Here is a 21656-nt window from a genome sequence, read left to right as displayed (position 1 = left end):
CAGATCTAGTTGAATTCTTTCAATATAAGGTTGAATCACGTACTCGAGCACACCAGTTGAAATTAAGAGAAAGGGCATTTAGGAAAACACTTCTTTATGCAAAGAGTTGTGGGAATCTGAAACAAACTACCAAACTATGGAGTTGAAGCAGAAACATTGACAACCTTTAATAAGTATCTGGATGAGATATTGGGTCAGCTTAGTTATTCCCTGAACAAGCTTGATGGACTGAATGGCTTCCTCTCATTTGTTGAATATTCTTGTGAAGTGTGTTTACTATAAGAGGCACTGTTTAGAATTTAATGAGTTTGAAGCAAAGCTAATGAGAAGAAGGGCAGAGCTCGAAAAAGAGGCAGGATGGCAACTTTATAATGGCATTCCATGTATTTATCTTGACTCCTGCATCTTTTCAGCTTCACCCAAAATCAACCAAATCTATCTATCTATCTATCTATCTATCTATCTATCTATCTATCTATCTATCTATCTATCTATCTATCTATCTATCTATCTATCTATCTATCTATCTATCTATCTATCTATCTATCTATCTATCTATCTATCTATCTATCTATCTACAGTATCTCTCACAGTGTTTTTCAATCAGTGTGCTGCGGCACAGTGGTGCGTCATGACAGCTACCCAGGTGTGCTCTGGAAACAATAGTGTATCATGCTAGTGTCTGACCCTGAGAGGGACAAGTTCCTCGGGTGGTCAAGACCTGCCTCAAGTAAGATAGGACTACCTGGAGAAGCTGACATAAAAGCAGCTCCACCATTGCTAAGTTGCGGACACAGCATTTACAACACTTTGGGTGCATCTCATGGCTGCTGCATATGAGTTGCTTTTGAGGTAGAGAGGGGCAGGCAAAGGGATGTAGCAGCTGGGAGATGCCATCCAAGTGCTCACTACGTACCATGTCTGCAAACACTGATCTCGGAGCTGTTTTTTTACCGGCTTTTCTAGTAGTCTAGCTCCTTTGGATAGTTGAGCATATGCAAGAGATATAATGTGTTTGTGGATGGTAAAATAGTGGTAGGCCTTGGGATGTTTTTGGCTACAAAAACCACAGAAAAAATGGTTGGGAAACACTGATCTATCACATAGTACCTTTTATATCTGATTGTGTTATATAGTGCCAGTCATGTCTTTCTTGCTCATGCTATCTTTGTGTTTTCTATTGTGTCTTTCCAGTCTATCTATGTAATGAACTCTGTCTCCATCACCACGTGTCCCTGCCCTGGGATAGTGAGTCTTCCCAGCTTCAGCACTAATTGCTCCTGGTCCTGTGTGAGTGTGTGTGAATGAGCCCTGTGGTGAACTGCTGCCTCGTCCACTGTCTTGCAGCCAATGCCATCATAATAATCTCTGGCCCCACCAAACCTGAATTGGGACATGGCAGCTTGAGCGTCTTATTTAAGGTTTTGGAAATTGTTCACTTTCATCAGAGAAGAAAATAAAGTACACTATGCACCACATAGTGAGATATGCTTATGTTGTCTTAAAGTTTTAGACCTATTGTGATCAGATGAGCCTTAGTTTTGTATTAAAGGGGGTCAGAAAGAACTAATGCACCAAATTTTCCTAATTTTTCATTTCTTTGATGAAAAACACAGCATGCCAGTGTGTACAGTTAATATCAACCAGCCCAACTGTGACAATGCATAACAAAGCAATCCTGACTGATATGAGTCCTCCCTGTGCTACATAAATCTCACAAAAATCTCTCGTTCATCACCTCACTGAAATTCCCACCACGCAGATTTAGGAGGCACATTGCTTTCTCAAATAAAAGTCCTGAAAACAATAATTACTGTACTGATTTTGACCAGATCACTTTACAAGATGTATTCAATGTTATTTCTAAAGCCTAGAAGCTGCACTAAACTGCAGTCAATGACATTTCTGAAATGGAAGAAACTTGAGACTGTCTTTCTTCCATGGGTCACTAGCATGCTCAAGTCACTCCAAGAGCAAAGTATAAAATTGTAAAACCACTCTGTAAGTCACTGAGAATGCCAGAACAACATCCACTGATCTTTAGGCCTCTATTTCCTTGGATAAAGTTGTTGTTTATGATTCTAGCATCAGAAAAACACTGCAAAAATAATATTTATAGTAGAGTAAAATTAGCTACAGAAAAAAACAGTGATACCCTCACCAATAAGTGTTAGGATGTTCCTCCAGAGGTTTGGAGAAATGTTAAATATAAATATAATTCAAAAGTAATACACTTTGGACTACATGGGCCCCTTTACACTAAACCAGGCAAAAATTAAAATGTATATGCCACAATTTGAACATTTTACAGTGCCAAACATATCTGTGGTAGTGTTAGGGTTTGTGAGTGCTTTGCTGGCCAAGAAACCTGACAAGCTGTCTTCATGAATTTTACTTTGGGTCAAAAAAATCTACTGGAGAAGTAAAGCCGGACGGAGTTAGGATGCTTTGGTATTTCAGTGTCTGAGATGCTGCCTCTCAGTTTCACAGACTTCTGTTCTGTGATTAACAGTGACACATGCAGGCTTTGTATATCTTCTGCTGCTCTGGTTTCTTACACATCTTGAAGACATACCGTTTAGGTGAACTGGTCCAGTGTGGGTAACTGTAGGAGGTGCTTGAGTCCGCACCTGCCTTGTGGTTATTTTTGCTAGAATTGGCTCCCTTTTACGTCATGATGAGAATTCAGAAAATGGATGGATGAGTGAAACTGATCCCTGTGTCTGTGTGCGTGTGTGTGTGTGTGTGTGCACATGCATGATGGATGAGCGAAACTGGCCTAGTGTGTGTGTCCACATACGTCTGTGCTGTAATCCACCGAAATGCTGCCTACCTCTGATTTGTGTTCCACTACTACTACCTCTGGCGTGTGACAGCCCATCTATGTAGGTGGAGCCAAAGTTAAAGAAGGAGAAGTGTGTTGTAATGGCCAAACCAAAGCCCAGGCCTAAAGGTGGTAGAAATGTGGAGATAGCGCTGGTATTGAGAAGTTTGTTCATACTAGAAAACGTTGCTGAGCTTTGGGGGGGGGACACCTTTTCAGATGAAAAATTTGGATGTTGGATTACTTTTTGGGGTGGCACGGTGGCGCAGTGGGTAGCACTGCTGCCTTGCAGTTAGGAGACTTGGGTTCGCTTCCTGGGTCCTCCCTGCGTGGAGTTTGCATGTTCTCCCCGTGTCTGCATGGGTTTCCTCCGGGTACTTCGGTTTCCTCCCACAGTTCAAAGACATGCAGGTTAGGTGCATTGGTGATTCTAAATTGTCCCTAGTGTGTGCTTGGTGTGTGTGCATGTGTGTGTGTGTGCCCTGCGGTGGGCTGGCGCCCTGTCCGGTGTTTGTTTCCTGCCTTGCGCCCTGTGTTGGCTGGGATTGGTTCCCGTGACCCTGTAGTTAGGATATAGCAGGTTGGATGATGGATGGATGGATTACTTTTTTCCTGAAACAAAATGAACAAAATATCAACATGTGGCCTTATTTTTCACACTGAGTCTCTGGTTTGATTGAGTTGGTTTAAAAATGAATGAATGAATTGATAGATGAGCTTCTTTAATCTATTACTAGTATTTGAATGAACATCTGGTAAAATTCATTATTTAAATATGTAAAGACTCAGCCTGGCTGCCTGTCTGTTTACCTAGTGCCCATTTAGTATGTCTCAGAGGGTGGTGCCACCTCAGTGCTGCATTTTCCCCAGGACGGCCTGATATACCCTTCAAGACCATGTTCATGTTAATTTGCTGACTTATCAGCACTCTCTGTTCAACCAGGACTTACTAAATGTGCCCATTTTCCCTTTTTTCTTTCTTTGTCACTGCCTTCACATCCTTGAAACAGCCACCCCGTGCATCAAGGCTATCAGCCCCAGTGAAGGCTGGACCACAGGTGGAGCTACCGTCATCATCATTGGGGACAATTTCTTTGATGGCCTTCAAGTCATTTTCGGTACAATGCTGGTATGGAGTGAGGTGAGTATGATTACGTATTACTGTAGACTAGAGGATGACTTTTGCTGTCATTCTCATTGATTTGGATATGTTTAGTCAATGCTTTATCCAAAGTGACTTACAAAGCAGACTTTTGTAATTGAACCATGGGAAGGCTAACTGGTTAATTTAAGGGCACACAACGAGTCATTGGGGGAGACTAAATTGGAAGTCTTGTGGTTTGCAGCACAGCACCTTGGACACTAGGCCATGCTGCTCATCAGCTAAATACTGTAATATAAAGACAGATAAACTAGTAAAACATGTAATGGAAGGAGGCCAATACTGGCAAAGCCCACCAATGCCATCAGCCCTCATATCCACTTAGGAGACTGTGCACAGAGTCTGAGGTGAATCTGAGTGCCAGTCCAAGATTAGAGTCTTGATAGTCCCAAAGGAGTTTTGTCATTTTTCCAGTTTGAACAGAGTGAAGTGAATTCTACCAGAAGGAGCAGACCTGCAGAACCCACCCTGCCTGACGTAAATCCATTCTGAATTAATGGAAACCTTTAAAGTGCAATGCATCTGGTTCTCCCAGTGAGAGATTAACCTCCCCAGTCACCCCACTATCTGTGGATAGTCACTATCTGTTTATTGGATTTAGGTAGACACTCTTTTACTGTAGGTGACTTTCTCTGGGTCCTTGGTTGTCCTGCCAAATCCCACATACATGTGTGTTACATTATCTAGTGTGTGAGGGATTTTTATGGTATGGTATGGCATAGTATATACTATATAGTGTTGCATAGTATAATGTCATATGGTATACTGTAATATGGTCTTGTATGGTATAAGTATAGTATGATATGGTATGGTATGTCATAGAATAGTACAGTGTAGTGTAGATAGATAGATAGATAGATAGATAGATAGATAGATAGATAGATAGATAGATAGATAGATAGATAGATAGATAGATAGATACTTTATTAATCCCAATGGGAAATTCACATTCTTCAGCAGCAGCATACTGATACAATAAATAATATTAAATTAAAGAATGATAACAATGCAGGTGAAAAACAGAAAACAGACAATAACTATGTATAATGTTGAATGTTAACATTTACCCCTCTGGGTGGAATTAAAGAGTCGCATAGTTTGGGGGAGGAACGATCTCCTCAATCTGTCAGTGGAGCAGGACATTGACAGCAGTCTGTCGCTGAAGCTGCTCTTCTGTCTGGAGATGATACTATTAAGTGGATGCAGTGGATTCTCCATAACTGATAGGAGCCTGCTGAGCGCCCTTCGCTCTGCCACAGATGTTAAACTGTCCAGCTCCATGCCAACAATAGAGCTTGCCTTCCTCACCAGTTTGTCCAGACGTGAGGCGTCTTTCCTCTTAATGCTGCCTCCCCAGCACACCACCGCGTAGAAGAGGGCGCTCGCCACAACTGTCTGATAGAACATCTGCAGCATCTTATTGCAGATGTTGAAGGACGCCAGCCTTCTAAGGTAGTATAACCGACTCTGTCCTTTCTTGCACAGCGCATCAGTATTGGCAGTCCAGTCTAATTTATCATCCAGCTGCACTCCCAGATATTTATAGGTCTGCACCATCTGCACACAGTCACCTTTGATGATCACTGGGTCTATGAGGGGTCTGGGCCTCCTAAAAATCCACCACCAGCTCTTTGGTTTTGCTGCTGTAGCATAGTATATTAAACTAAGGTATAGCATAGTATATGGCGTGGTATGATATTATACAGTTTCCTGTTGCGTATCCCTTCACTGTGCTGGTTTTCTGCTCCCACTTCCTAAAGATGTACTCATTAAGTCAATTGGAGATGCTATATTGGACCCAATAACTTGAATGGGGTTGAGCCTGATCTGTGATGGATTGGCATCTCTCCTCCAGGGTTAGTTCCTGCCTTAGGCCTGATGCCACCAGAACAGAACCCAAACCCCATAATTTCAAACTGCATTTGAGTAGGTGTGAGATGATTAAATGATTTGAAGAGTATGAAAGAACACCTGAACTAAACTATTCCTGTCTGAAGTAAAATCTTTCAGTAGAAATGAAATTCTATACCAACAAAAACCTTCTCACTCTGAAATGAATCTCCCAGTCTGTTGATGTTTTTTTTTTTATTTATTTGCTTAGGACCCTGGCCTGTGGTGTAAGTTTTCCCAGAAAGAGTGGAATGCCCCCCAACCAGAAGGTGATATATTCCCAGTCTGAGTTTAATCATTCCAGTCTGATTATACTTGTGTTATTCAGAGCAGGATCCATCCCACCTCTCAGTGGTTCCACCCACTCTGATGAGCCCCACCCTTCTGTAGTTTGTCCAGACCCACTCATGTTAGCAGGCCAGTTTACAGAGTAATACTTTTGATTTCTGTGGCCTGTGCCTTTGGAAGGAAATTAAACAGAAGTCACACTGAAATGTAAAGGGATGCTTAAACGGCCTCCTTTGTGGCTACCTATTAGGTAACGTTGTGGTTTCTGAAACAGACAGCAGGATTTACTGCCTCTAATGTGGCCTGTCTCTTAATCCACAGCTCATCACTCCACATGCCATTCGAGTGCAGACCCCTCCTCGCCACATCCCTGGGGTGGTAGAGGTCACACTGTCTTACAAGTCGAAGCAGTTTTGTAAGGGCACCCCTGGGCGTTTCATCTACACAGGTAAGATCTTCTTGTAGTGCCTTTCGTGCTCTAGATGTTTGGACTAACAGAGGATTGGCGCCCTGGAAAAATCATGGGGTCTAGCCCTGAGTTGAGCTGTGTTCAGGCAATTGTGGCACATCAGTCTTTGTAGAAAAGTTAATGAGGAGAATCATTTTGAAGTCTGACAGACTGCTACTGGGTTTGGTGTTGGTAGACTGGAATTTAATTGAAGTGTAAAGAACTACCATTGTGTTGAATGCCAAGTGGTAGGCATCATATTGGGTGCCCCTACTATGCCTTGTATTGGATACTTGGTGACTTGTATAATGTGAGGCTCTGAAGGACTGCTGCTCTTTTAAGAATCATGGGCCCCTTGCCATCTTGTGGTCTAATAAACTGCCATTGTATTGCCAAAGGGGCTGTCATCATGTATGGTGCCAACAAAACGTTGGTGTGTTGGAATAAAAGGACAAGATGCTGTCACATGAAGTTGAGTTTTCACATTGTCAGGGCAGTACACTGTCATTAAAATGACAAGCAGAATTCCATGGGATTTGACCCTTTTAGACTGAGGGTCTGGCATTGTGTTCTGGGGCCTTTCAACACAAAAGACGTGTAAGGAGGAGCCAGGGTTCTGAAAGCTTCTTTAATTAAAAAAAGACCTAGACCTTACTGTGGCCTGTCAGGCCATGATGCTAGTAAGGAAGGGATATTCATATGTCATGGCTACAAGGCAGTTCCTAAGACTCCCAGCTCTTCACACAATGAACTCTTCTATCACTTGGTGCACTATGTGCCCAATAGACAATATTCAGCCTCTGCTTCTAGATGCTAGACTGACACCCCTGTAGCAGCAGAGCTTGGCCAGGAAATAGACTTGCTGGCATTGATGTGCTCCATAACCTCCCTTAGAAATACTGCTAACTATCAACTGGGGCATAGGCTCAACCTAAATCTGTGGCCCTGGGTTTCTTGCTCTTAGTACTTATTTCTAATGTGTTTCTTGGCCTTCTTAGATGTTTATAGCTAGGTAGCAGGTGGGCATACTGTGGTCAGTGTCCATTAGTTGGACTTAGGTTTCTGAATGACATGTCAGTCTGTAGTGTTCTGGGAACAGAAGGATACTCCATGCTTCCTTCTCCTTGTTTTGGCTGACAACTATTATTGAATACTACCCTGAGGGCAGTGCCCGCTTTTATCTTTAGTTTGTTTATGCTTTGTCTTTTGAATCATATGTGTGTGGGTTTAACTGGGGCTCAAGGCCATGCACAATAAAAAGCATTAGAAATGAGGGGAAAGCTGGCACACATACCTTTATAGGCTTAAAAAAGACAGACTGGCAGAGAACTGCCATACAAAGAGTGCCAGCCAAGTGGTCCCTGAGATTTGTAGGATTTTGTATTTACTGTTCTAAACTGGTTCCAGTTGGCATGACTGTGTGTCCAGTTGCCAGTGGGCAATAATCTGGGCGACTTGGCATTAACTGGTGACAGCTGGGAGACGCATTAGACTGGGGCAGCTGTCAAACGCTACAAAATGGGAGCGAACAATTTTAAGGGGAAAATAAACCAATGGCTCAGTCCTGTATTAGTTACTGTGTGCCTCTGGGGGGCAGCCTGTCCCCAGTGTGTCAACCTGAATGTGGGCTTTGATTGAACCTAAGTAAATCAATGGCAGGTGAACTCAGACGTCCATGCTGTGAGTGACTGTTCGCTGCCTGGCAGAAAGCTTCTTTGGGGATGCTTTTGGAGCCATTCAGCTCGTGGCCCAGACTGGAAACCACTTGAGTGGGTGCCCTGGTTACTCTTATAATTGGTAGGGTGGGTGCTATGAAGGTGGCACTACTGTGGATGCCTTTTGTGCTACACCCATGGCTGACCAAGATGCCACTCAGCTTACACTAAGAGTGGATGCCATTTGCTTAGATGGTACTCGGGTAACTCTTGAGAGTTAGAGTGGGCCTCACTCGGACTGAATACCATTAGGATGTGTGTGCTGTGTATGAAGTCTCTGAACTAGACCCTACATTTGTCATGCATGCCTCTCCTCTGCCCCTGTTTTTAAATTATAGTCACTCTTTAGATTTCTTTTCTGGACACTCTCACAACTCTTTGTTTGAACAGACTAGACCTGATCTCATCTGAGTCATTCTCAGAAGCACAAGCATTTAGTGTGGATGACAATCTGGTCATGGCTGCGGTGGGATGGTGCTTCTGTCATTCAGAATAGATGATATATGGGTCACTCTGGGGCCCCAGGCTGTGCCTCACTTGAGTCAAATCTGGGACTGGTGCTGTCAGTGGGCCACACTCTGATTCAGATGACACTCTAGACTACTCTGTCCTTCTTATTGTGCCACCAGGAACACTCTCATTACTGGATGTCATCATTTTGGTCTCACCAAGGTCATGATCACAACTCAGTGTCACTTGGCTCACACTCCAGACTGTTAGCCATTTTCTTGCAGGCCACTTAGGTCACAGCTGGGGTGATTCCTGGTGCTGGAAACTATTTGTGTCAATAACACTTGAGTCACTCTCTTTGTCCACATTAGACGGGTTGAGTCTACTTGTGTGGATGGAGTCTAGGTTATCCATGAGTAAGGATACTGCTGAGAGTGACCTCACCGGGGATTAGGACCAAAGCTGGATGCCACTTGGTTCAGATTACAAACTGTACGCCACTCGTGTCCATGCCACCTGGTCTCTCCCAGGACTGAATTCTGTCACTGTCACTTCCACCACTCTGTGATTAGTTACCTCTTGATTCAGACTGTAGGCCATAAGAAGCTTATCTGGCTGCCACCTGGGTCACTCCCCATACTGGATGCCATCAGTGTGACTTTATGATATAACAACTATCGGTGGCATCTTGTTTCAGACTGTAGACTGTGCCACTCATGAGAAGTCGTCTTCTTCCATGCCAGGGCTGGAAGCTGATGGCATGTCTTTCCTCTAGTTAGGATCTCTACTAGATGCCAATGTTGCAGACTGAAAGTCATTTGTGAGGGTCGTCTGGGTCACTCTGGGGATGGTATTTGCCATTGTGACCTGACTTAGATCACAGTCATGATATGGCGCCTGCACAGTCCCTTCGTTTATCATTGGAGTTGTGCAGATGCCACTTGGGCCAATCCAAGAGATAAAGGCTGATCTTAAGCACTATTAGATGTCACTTGGCTCACAATGAGCTACTTGTACGGATATCTCACACCCAGGACACCATGCGGATAATGTTCACATAACTGTGATGCCCCCAGAACTGCAAACTACCTTCTCTTAAGTCACCACGGGAGTTGAGCTAACTCCACCAGAATGAATACTATCACTATTACATGGCACATGCCTCAAACTATAGACTGTAGGCCATTTGTGTGGATGCTACACGGGGCATTCCCAGGACAGGATTCTGTCTATGTTACCTCACTTAGGTTACAACCATGACTGGCAGCCTCTTTCCTCAAACCATAGAGTGTGAATGCCACCGAGGTCACTTCCAGGACAGAGAGCTCACTTACGTCACAATGGTGATGTCCTTAGCCCCATATGCCACTCTCCCTTCCATCAGCACCGGTCTTGTGATGCCTGTCTGACTGTGTACAACCGTGAGATGTAGAATTAACCCTGGCGGCACTATTGTTCAATCCGAAGCGCATCAGCAGCAACAAAATTAGCGTTGCCAACTAATCTGCTTGCAGCGTAGCTCTTATTTGTAATTAATTATTTACATGGCATGCTGCTGTACACGATCAGCAAAGAAACTATCAAAAGCAGCCAGTCTGGGGCTGGAAATAAATTGAGAAGAGAGAAGCAGCTGACAAGAGAGAGGCAGGCTGTCATCAGGCCCCTGGGTGCCCAGCAGAGCGGCAGCCCTCCTCCCTGGGGAAGCCGCTTCTAAACAAGCCGGCAAACAAAGCAGGGCGCCGTTATGCAAAGTTTGTGTGGCAGAGAATAATGAGTGCGCCCTTCAAAGCTACGTGCTGCCTACTGAAGATCTGCTGATCTTGGAGCTGAACCCCCGTCCCGGACGCCCAAATGAGATGTATAAATATGTATTTATATGCAGATGGCATTTGGGATTTGAGACTGTGAGGCTGGCATTGGCAAAACCACAGGCTGTCCCCTTGAGGACGAGCAGTGCCCACACAGTGACCTCATGAGTGACTCAGATTAGTTTGATTTCCTTTTTGACCCCAAATGAAATCTTTTTGGTTGACAGGCATCTCATGAGCGGGTATTTGGGTCTGCCAATCAAGCTAAGGTAGAGAGTTTATCTTTTCAGCTGAATGAAGAATTTAAAACACCTTGCCATCTTTTTTTTTTGCCCAGTGCCTACTCTGCGGTTAAGAGAATGGAATTGTTGGGTGCTGCCCAGCAGAAGGAAACACTGTAAGGGTTCCTGAATGCCAGGTTGACTGGCCTTCCCAACACCTGAAAGCTGCAAGGGACCCCGAGTAGGAAGTGCTGAGTTCTGCTATGCATGTATCAGCAACTAAATAATTAAAAGAGCCATTACTGAGAACTTAGTGTGATGGGGAAAATGAAATAAATAAATCAATGAGCCCCACGATGGACGCCACATTTAGCCGCTGGCACATAATTGTCTCTGAGAGAGAGAGAGAGGGATAGTGCCAGCAGTGTGTGGGCTCTTCTTTTTCTTTGGTTTTGAGCCCAGATGCTGTAGCTGTTGATGCGTTAAAAAAGAACAGAGATGGCAACGGGCATTAGTTGGAGTGAGAGTGAGAGTGAGAGAGTGAGAGAGATGCTGCACACTCATGGCTGACTACCTGTGCTGAGTGAAACTCCTCAGAAAGCTTACAGTCAAGGGCAGAAGCAGAAGTGGAGGACTGCCAAATGTTGATCAGGTGGTCACCAAAGCCATTATTCAGACAGATGCCCAAAAAGGACACAGGGCATTGGTGCTTTTGGAGGGTCGGCACAGGTCCTGCTTCACCTCGGCTTCTTTGGCCGGGTGTTTAGAGCAGAGTTGAAAATCGAAAGCCGGTGTTCTTCAGTTGAGGCTTCCCTTATGCTCAGCTCTGTGCTGCTCCTACTGGTCATTATTCTGAAATATGTGGCCCCTGAGGATTTCAGCTGCATGAAATATCCATGAGCATTGATCCATGTGAGTCTGCCAAAGCCTTGAAAGTCTTCTGTTTCTTCTTCAGTCCCCCATCTCAACTGTGTATTTTTATTTTATTTAGGAACGACTGAATGTGAGTGCCCCTCCCTTCTTTTGCCGCTCTCTGACCTTGGCCACCAGCAATCTGTGGCCAGTGAAATGACTCGTGCCAACTGCGGGCATTGACAGCCGCCTTGCCAAGCCATTAATGGGGAACCAGGGGAGGCCTTATAACCGCATTCTTCACTTAAGTTTCCCAAATAGAAACCCAGGAGAAAAGTCAAGAATAAGACAGTTAAAATAATAAATCGGAGCACCCAGAAATAGCGGCTGTGGTTTACCAGTTCCATTTTTGATAAAAGGTGAAGTGAGTTCCTCACTAAGCCCAAGCGTCGCTAACTGATTTCACTTCTGCTTTGTATTCTGTAGAGGGTGCCTGTTAGCGTATTGGGGAGAGTCTTGGGGGGAGGTGGTTAGCGGGCAGCCTTCTCTACACCATCGTGTCCTTAGTGCCCTTTTGGACTTGTGCCTGAGCAGGAGTCCATCTGTATGTTTTGCTTTAATATGTTTGATTAACAGCATTCAAAGGTGACTCTATTCATTTGTCTTGTGAAAATTCAGGTATTCATGTGCAAATGTGTATCTAAGGATAATACATGCATTTGTGGACTAGGTGACATGTGGTATTCCAGAGTGGCATATACATTTATGTAGTGGTATACCAGTGTGCTTGTGATATTCTACTGTATAATGGGTGTATATATTTGTATTTTGGTGTACTAGCATGCTTGTATTATTCTGTAGTGGGTGTGTGTGTCTGTGTAGTGGTATACCAGTATGTTTGTGGTATTCCAAAGTAGCTATATACATTTATTTATTGGTATACCAGTATGCTTCTGGTATTCCAGAGTTGGTGTATGTTTTCATAGATAGACAGATAAATAATACTTTAATTAAAATAATATACTATTATGCTTGTGATTTTCCATAATGGGTGTATACATTTGTTTAATGATATACAGTATCTCACAAAAGTGAGTACACCCCTCACATTTTTGTAACTATTTTATTATATCTTTTCATGGGACAACACTGAAGATATGACACTTTGATACAATGTAAATTAGTCAGTGTACAGCGTGTATAACAGTGTAAATTTGCTGTCACCTCAAAATAATTCAACACACAGCCATAATGTCTAAACCACTGGTAACAAAAGTGAGTACACCCCTAAGTGAAAAATGTCCAAATTGTGCTCAAAGTGTCAATATTTTGTGTGGCCACCGTTATTTTCCTTAACTCTCTTGTGCATGGAGATCACATGAGCGTCACAGGTTGCCACTGGAATCCTCTTCCACTCCTCCATGACAACATCATGGAGCTGGTGGATGTTAGAGACCTTGCGCTCCTCCACCTTCCATTTAAGGATGCCCCACAGATGCTCAATAGGGTTTAGGTCTGGAGACATGCTTGGCCAGTTCAGCACCTTTACCCTCAGTTTCTTTAGCAAGGCAGTGGTCGTCTTGGAGGTGTGTTTGGGGTTGTTATCATGTTGGAATACTGCCCTGCGGCCCAATTTCCGAAACGAGGGGATCATGCTCTGCTTCAGAATGTCACAGTACATGTTGGCATTCATGGCTTCCTCAATGAACTGTAGCTCCCCAGTGCCGGCAGCACTCATGCAGCCACAAATCATGACACTCCTACCACCATGCTTGACTCTAGGCAAGACATACTTGTCTTTGTACTCCTCACCTGGTTGCCACCACACACGCTTGACATCATCTGAACCAAATAAGTTTATCTTGGTCTCATCAGACCACAGAACATAGTTCCAGAAATCCATGTCCTTATTCTGCTTGTCTTCAAGAAACTGTTTGCGGGCTTTCTTGTGCATCATCTTTAGCAGAGGCTTCTTTCTGGGATGACAGCCATGCAGACCAATTTGATGCAGTGTGCGGCGTATGGTCTGAGCACTGACAGGCTGACCCCCCACCCCTTCAACCTCTCTAGCAATGCTGGCAGCACTCATACGTCTATTTTCAAAAGGCAAACTCTGGATATGATGCCAAGCACGTGCATTCAACTTCTTTGGTCGACCATGGCGAGACCTGTTCTGAGTGGATCCTGTCCTGTTAAACCGCTGTATGGTCTTGGCCACCATGCTGCAGCTCAGTTTCAGGGTGTTGGCAATCTTCTTATAGCCTACACTATCTTTATGTAGAGCAACAATTCTTGTTTTCAGATCCTCAGAGAGTTCTTTACCATGTGGTGCCATGTTGAACTTCCAGTGACCAGTATGAGAGAGTGTGAGAGCGATAACACCAAATTTAACACACTTGCTCCCCATTCACACCTGAGACCTTCTAACACTAACGAGTCACATGACACCGGGGAGGGAAAATGGCTAATTGGGTACAATTTGGACATTTTTCACTTAGGGGTGTACTCACTTTTGTTGCCAGCGGTTTAGACATTAATGGCTGTGTGTTGACTTCTTTTGAGGGGACAGCAAATTTCATTGTTATACAAGCTGTACACTGACTACTTTACATTGTATCAAAGTGTCATATCTTCAATGTTGTCCCATGAAAAGATGTAATAAAATATTTACAAAAATGTGAAGGGTGTACTCACTTTTGTGAGATACTGTACATACGATATTCTGTAGTGGGTTTATATATTTGTGTAGTGGTTCATTTCTGGTATTCCAAAGTGGCTGTATACATTTGTTTTGTGGTATACCAACCAATATGCTTGTGGCATTCAGCAGTGAGTGTATAAATTTGTTTAGTGGTATGCATGTGGAATTCTGTAGTGAGGCTATCTATTTGTGTAGTGGCACAATTCTGGTATTCTAAAGTGACTGTATACATTTGAGTTGTGGTATACTGTATACCAATATGCTTTGGTATCCTGCGGTGAGTGTACAGTATATATTTGTATAGTGGTATGCCAATATACTTGTGATACTGTGTAGGTTAGCCCGCCATACTGGACCTTCCAGATAAGATATATGTTTGTACAGTGGTATACTATTATGATTCCAGTATTCCAAATTAGGTGCATGCAGTTGTTTGGTGATTCATAGGTATAGCTTTGCTGTGTTCGCCATCCAAATAAATCTCTATACTGATGTACAAGTGAGTATTCAAAGGTGTTTCCTAGCATTGAAGAAGGTATACAGTTTGTCAGGTGGTGTGCTGGCCTGCATAGTGTGTTCAGGCATGTACTGCAGTTGTGTCCATTATCGTGTACAGATATGGGTTAAGGTATATCCATGCTGGTATCCATCCATCTGTTCTTTTTCAAACCTGCTTTGAGTCTTCCAGAATCACAGTAGATAACTACATAAGTGCATGTAGTCATGCTTCCATAAGTGTGTTTAGAATTGTAAAGTTGTGTGAAAATACAATATATCCAAATGTATATTTTGGCAAACAAGTAAGTATATATTATTGTGTGGTGGTGTGCTGGCACCATGCAGCTGTGTATGGGAAAAGCTTTGTACTGCAGTGTACCAAAACACTATTCTCCAATTGTACATTCTGAAGTGCAACTAAGTTTTTTAAGTGTGCTACTGTGAACGCCATTTTGTGTAACTGGGTATACATGTGCATGTATCACACAGAGCATTCACGTATGTGATCTGGTGTGCTTGTGAAGGTATAGTGAAGTAATGCTCATAACATGACATTCTCAGACCTGCATAATCAGGTTTCGGCTCATGGAGAGCTAGAGCCTATCCTAGCAGAGCTGGCCCAAGTCCATCATTGGGAAAGAGCAATTTACCCAGCATGCATGCCTCTGAATGTAAGAGTAAGATATACAAACTTCATATGGATAACATTTAGCAGGGCTTTTGATCCAAGGACACTGGACCAAGAAAGTGGTGCCACTGCCCACCGCACCTTGAATTAGTGCTCATGCAGCTGTATGTTTAGCTGTGTAAACGGATGGTGTATGAGAGTGCAGAGTAGTGGGGACCCAATTGTGTATTCTGAGGTAGCCATGTACAGTGATGTGCAGCTGGGTTTTGTGTTTGTTTTTCATTGTGCAAGTGGATATGTGCGGTGGGCTGCTACGGCACGCATGAGGTACTTTGATGTGCTAAGTGTGTTGTGTACAGTGCAGCCGGTCAAAGAAGGGGGGCCTCTCTGTTTTTTTTTTGGTTTTTTTTCCGGAGGAAGGTAAGGCAGGCACTTCCTGCTGCTGTGTGAAGTCTCCTCCCTGCACCTGCTTATCATGCACAGAATGGCCCTCATGGCCAAGAGGCAGAAAATCAATGGCAGCCATAATAGTTAACAGATCCTAACACTGGAAAATGCAGTGGGCACAGCTGGCACTGAGGGCATACAGAGTGGGTCACCTTGATGAAGCAGCCTCATGCCGGGTCCTGAAGAACTGTGTACACGTATGCATGTATGTATGTGAGGCATTCACAACAAGTGTGCAAGAGAATGTGTGTATGTGTTGCTTGCTTGTGCCCTCTGGCACGCACAAGTGTGTTGATCCACGCGTATTGTGGTGTGTTGTGCGCTTCAGTGTCATTCTTATTAAGACAACAATGTGAGAGCACGGATGATGATGGAGTGTCTCTGTATTTTAGTGAAATACAATACAATTTATTTTTATATAGCCTAAAATCACACAAGAAGTGCCACAATGGGCTTTAACAGGCCCTGCCTTTTGACAGCCCCCCAACCTTGACTCTCTACGAAGACAAAGAAAAACTCCCAAAAAATCCATGTAGGGAAAAAATGGAAGAAACCTTGGGAAAGGCAGTTCAAAAAGAGACACTTTTCCAGGTAGGATGGGCGTGCAGTCTGTGTCAAAAAAAGGGGGTAAATATGATACAATACAAAGAACAGAACACAAGTAATCTTCAATACAATATAATAGTGCAATAGAAATCTTACAAGTACAGAGCAGAATTCAACACTAGATGATATCACATAATACAATTTGGATTTGTTCAAAGTCCCGGAGACCTTGGCCATCAAGCTGCCTCCCCCTATTGGCCATTCCACAGCTGAGTCTGTGCTGGGCCAGCCAATCTGAGGAAAGAACCTCTCTACCTGATGATTCCTGTGATCCTCCATCAGAAATGACTTTACCTTAGACAGGCAAAACAACTTGGCAGGTGGGCAGTGGCACAAAGTGCCACATTTAAGTACAGAGGAGTGCCTTTTTGTACGCCTGGACTTGTGTGTAGCATGTGTACCATACCATGTATGATGTGTAAGTGCAGTATATGTTGAAGTATTGCTGAAATTCAGGCCAACAGGGTCCATTTCTGAACACATGTGTGCATACATTTTAGACTTCATGTGTGTTGTGTTGTATGGTGATGTTAAGTCAGATTTTCTTTCTTTAGATTTTCTCATGCACCCTTCACAGCACAAGGTGGTAAAATGAATTCAGTTCAGTTTATTTAGTGTAGCACTTTTTACTGAATTCTGTGTCAAGTTCTCAAGTAAAATGTCAGTATAATTGCAAATATACAATGTAAGTAAACTTTTTACAGATTACTAAATACAGAATTAGTATGCATAAAGACACCAATGTGTTCAGATACACAGAAAACAAAGTAGATGATTAACATAAATGTAAGTCAACAGTATCTGTCCATTAATCACTGGTTTGTGGCCCATTGACAACGGGGATGAGGTAACAAAAACTCCAGTTAGCAGCACACCTGTAAAAAAATAAACTTCTATGATGGGGGGGGGGGGGAGTCTTACAGTCAGATATGACAGACAAAGTCAGACACAGTCAGAGTCCTGGAGACCTCAGACACCTAGCCTTCCACCCGCTCCTGGGCACCCTACGGTAGGGTATGTGCATGGTCATCAAATCTGAAGACATGAATCTTTCCATTTGTTGATTCCAAGGCTCCCAGTATCTCAGATGATTTTTTCCATGGGCAGGGAAGTATAGCAGTAACACCAAGTGCCACGTCAAAAAAGAGAGAAATAAATGTGTGCATGGACAGCCTCTGGCTCAGTATGACCCTGAATTAACTGACGCAGGCTCTGATGGATGGATGGATACGTGAATATTACAATGAAATGAGGTACAAATAAAATGGCAAATAACAGAAAAGAGATGTGTGAAAATAGTGTTTAAATGCACCTATAATATATGTCTCCCTGCAGCTGCCCAGTGTGAAGTACAGGCTGGCACTCCATGGGCCTTTAAAGTTCAAAGGGAAGAAGGAGGGAGACATGGCTGTGTACCAGCAAATCAACTGTAAAATTATCAAGTAGCCAACAGAGGGTCTAACAGACTGGTGTTTGTGCGTGTTGTGCATATGTGTACAGGGGAAACATGAGGCACAGGCAGCAGGTCAATGACGTTATGAAGGGGATGGGATGGCACAGTATATGGTATTACCATCTCATGGAATCTGCATTCAAATGCCACAGCTGGCCATTATCTGTGCAGAGTTTGCACATTCTCCTCAAGGCTAGGTGGGTTTCCCTCAAGGCACCCTGGATTTCCTTCTTGATCCCTTAACATTAAATTCATTTTCCATTGTAAATTGGCTGAGTGTGGGTCTGTGAGTGGGCACCCTGGCACTCTGTCCATGGCTCTCTTCCACCTGTGGCCCACTGTGACTCTGAATTGAGTAAAGCAGATGTGAAAATAGCTTGTAATTAAAAATAAAAATGTGTGTATATGTGTGTGCATGTGTGATGCCATTTTTGGTACAGTGCCTATAAGCAGTGCTCGCCCCTTTGAAGTTTTCACATTTTATTTTTATACAACATGGACTCATGGTGGATTTACTGTAATCTGACTTTATAGACATTAATCCATAGGAAAAAACTCTTTAATATCAAAGTTAAAACAGATCTGTGCAAAATGGTCTAAATTAATTACAAATATAAAACACAAAATAATTGATCATATAAGTATTCACACCTCTTACCTAAATCATCACTGGGGCAGCCAATATAATTCATACAATCACATTAGTTGAATGGTGTTTCAGTCAGTCAGTGAGTCAGTCATCTGCTTAATCCAGATGAGGGGTGTGGGGGTCTGCTGGAGCCCATCCCAGCCAGCATAGGGCATAAGGCAGGAACAAGCCCTGGACAGGATGACAGTCCATCACAGGGTGAACAAACACACACATCTGCCCCTACCACACACTAGGGCCAATTTAGTATCACCAGTTCATCTAACCTGCATGTCTTTGGACTGCGGGGGGAGACCGGAGCATACGGAGGAAACCCACGCAGACATGGGGAGATCATGCAAACCAAGGAGTTTCAGTTGCTTGTAATATAAAGGCCCCTTATCTGAAATGTCCAGCTTATGGTGAGTCAGTATGGTGGACTAACCTACACAGTAAAGACTAAAGAACACTCCAAGGAATTTGGTGACAATGTGACAGAAAAGCATAAGATAGATGGGGACAAGAAAAAATCCAAGTCACTGAATATCCTTTGGACTCCAGTTGAATCAATTATTAAGAAATAGAAAGAGTGGGGCACCAGTGTAAATCTGCCCAGAACAGGCTGTCCACAAAGTGATTGAGCAAAAATAAGACTAGTGGGGGGACGTCACCCACTCTGAAGGAGTCACAAGCTACAGCAGCAGAAATTAGAGAGACATTGCCAGTTGCAGCTTTAGATAGATAGATAGATAGATAGATAGATAGATAGATAGATAGATAGATAGATAGATAGATAGATAGATAGATAGATAGATAGATAGATAGATAGATACTTTATTAATCCCAAGGGGAAATTCACATACTCTAGCAGCAGCATACTGATAAAGAAAATATTAAATTAAAGAGTGATAACAATGCAGGTATACAGACAGACAATAACTGAATAATGTTAATTGAAGAGTCGCATAGTTTGGGGGAGGAACGATCTCCTCAGTCTGTCAGTGGAGCAGGACAGTGACAGCAGTCTGTCGCTGAAGCTGCTCCTCAGTCTGGAGATGATACTGTTCAGTGGATGCAGTGGATTCTCCATTATTGACAGGAGCCTGCTCAGTGCCCGTTGCTCTGCCACGGATGTCAAACTGTCCAGTTCCGTGCCTACAATAGAGCCTGCCTTCCTCACCAGTTTGTCCAGGCGTGAGGCGTCCCTCTTCTTTATGCTGCCTCCCCAGCACAACACCGTGTAGAAGAGGGCGCTCGCCACAACCGTCTAATAGAACATCTGCAGCATCTTATTGAAGATGTTGAAGGACGCCACAGAGCATCAATATTGTCAGTCCAGTCCAATTTATCATCCAGCTGCACTCCCAGGTATTTATAGGTCTGCACCATCTGCACACAGTCACCTTTGATGATCATGGGGTCCATGAGGAGCCTGGGCCTCCTAAAATCCACCACCAGCTCCTTGGTTTTGCTGGTGTTCAGGTGTAAGTGGTTTGAGTCACACCATTTAACAAAATCCTTGATTAGGTTCCTGTACTCCTCCTCCTGCCCACTCCTGATGCAGCCCATGATAGCAGTGTCGTCAGCCAACTTTTGCACGTGGCAGGACTCCGAGTTGTATTAGAAGTTTGATGTATATAGGCCGAACAGGACTGGAGAAAGTATAGTACCCTGCGGCGCTCCTGTGTTGCTGACCACAATGTCACAATGTGTATGGGATAGTGTATGTATATATATATATATATATATATATGGGATAGTGGTAAAAAGAAAGTCACTGTTAAAAAAAACAAACATGACAACTAAATGTTTGCCAGAAGGCAACTCTGAACTCAGCTGAAAGAATCTCCTATATTCTAATGTGACCAAAATTGAGCTTTTTGGCCAACAGACTAAACGCCATGCTTGATGTAAGCCAAACACTGCACATTATCAAAAACATACCATGCTCACCAAGCTTAGTGGTGGCAGCACCAGTCAGTCATTTTCTAACCTGCTTAGTCCAGACGAGGGGCACAGGGGTCTGCTGGAGCCCATTCCAGCCAGTGTACGGCACAAGGCAGGAACAAACACTGGACAAGACGCCAGTCCATTGCAGGGTGAACAAACACACACACACAAACCCCAACCACACACTAGGCCCAATTTGTTTGTTTTGTACTGAAACATTAATTCTGAAGCAGTTCTGTATGTACTGCTAGTCCTGGAGGGCTTGTGAGAGTAGATGGTAAAACGAATGCAGCAAAATACCGGGACATCCTAGACGAAAACCTGATGAAGTCTCCAAGACACCTACACCTCGAGAGATTTGTTGTCCAGCAAGACAACAGCCATAAACATAAAGCCAAAGATACACAGGAATGGCATAAAAAATCAGTAATGCTAATGTCATGAAGTGGCCGAGTCAGAGTCCAGTGAGCAATCCAATTGAGAATTTGTGGCTGCCCTAGAAAAACGCTCTTCACTCATAATTCCCATGCAGCCTGACAGAGCTCGAGCAGTTTTGCAAAGAAGAATGGGAAACATGGCAGGGCCTGGAGACCTGTGCACACACACACTCAAGGCTGTCATGGCTGTTAAAGGCGCTTCTACTACATACTGACTTTAAGGGATGAACACTTATGAAATCAATTTGTTTGTGTTTTATATTTGTAATTAATTTAGACTAGATCTGTTTTCACTTTGAAATTAAATAGTGTTTTTCTGTTGATCAGTGTCAAAAACCCCAAACTAAATCCACTGTGGTACAATGTTGTACATCAATAAAAATGTAAAAGGTTGCATACCGGACACGCACACACACACTGACATATATTTTACATTTCTGTGTGAAGGTTGTGCACACTTAACAGAGTTTGTGTAAATGTGAGGCCAGCGTGGTGTGTTTTGCAGTTGTGTTTCAGTGTGTATTTTTTGACATGTAAATCTGAGTGTATGTGTGGGTGTGTGCACTACTTGTGTGTTTGAATTCAGAGCGTACGCATACGAAGAAGGAGACATATAAAATATGAGTGTGTGCGTGAGTGCTAATGGCAGT

At 43.4% G+C, this 21656-nt stretch overlaps 1 protein-coding gene across 4 annotated transcripts in view; it reads left to right on the top strand.

Annotated features, from left to right (window-relative positions):
* ebf1a (EBF transcription factor 1a) overlaps positions 1-21656 on the top strand; it is a 181040-nt gene that overhangs the window by 127347 nt on the left and 32037 nt on the right. For all 4 annotated transcript variants that reach the window (XM_028812678.2, XM_028812680.2, XM_028812677.2 and 1 more), the window contains exons 9-10: positions 3835-3965; positions 6486-6612. In XM_028812678.2, coding sequence (XP_028668511.1) covers positions 3835-3965; positions 6486-6612 — 258 coding nt within the window. The remainder of the gene's footprint in view (positions 1-3834; positions 3966-6485; positions 6613-21656) is intronic.

The sequence above is a fragment of the Erpetoichthys calabaricus genome, chromosome 11, assembly GCF_900747795.2.
Source record: "Erpetoichthys calabaricus chromosome 11, fErpCal1.3, whole genome shotgun sequence".
In the NCBI taxonomy this organism is placed as follows: domain Eukaryota; kingdom Metazoa; phylum Chordata; class Cladistia; order Polypteriformes; family Polypteridae; genus Erpetoichthys; species Erpetoichthys calabaricus.
Note: the sequence above shows the minus strand (reverse complement) of the source record. Positions and strands in the feature narration are given on the sequence as shown.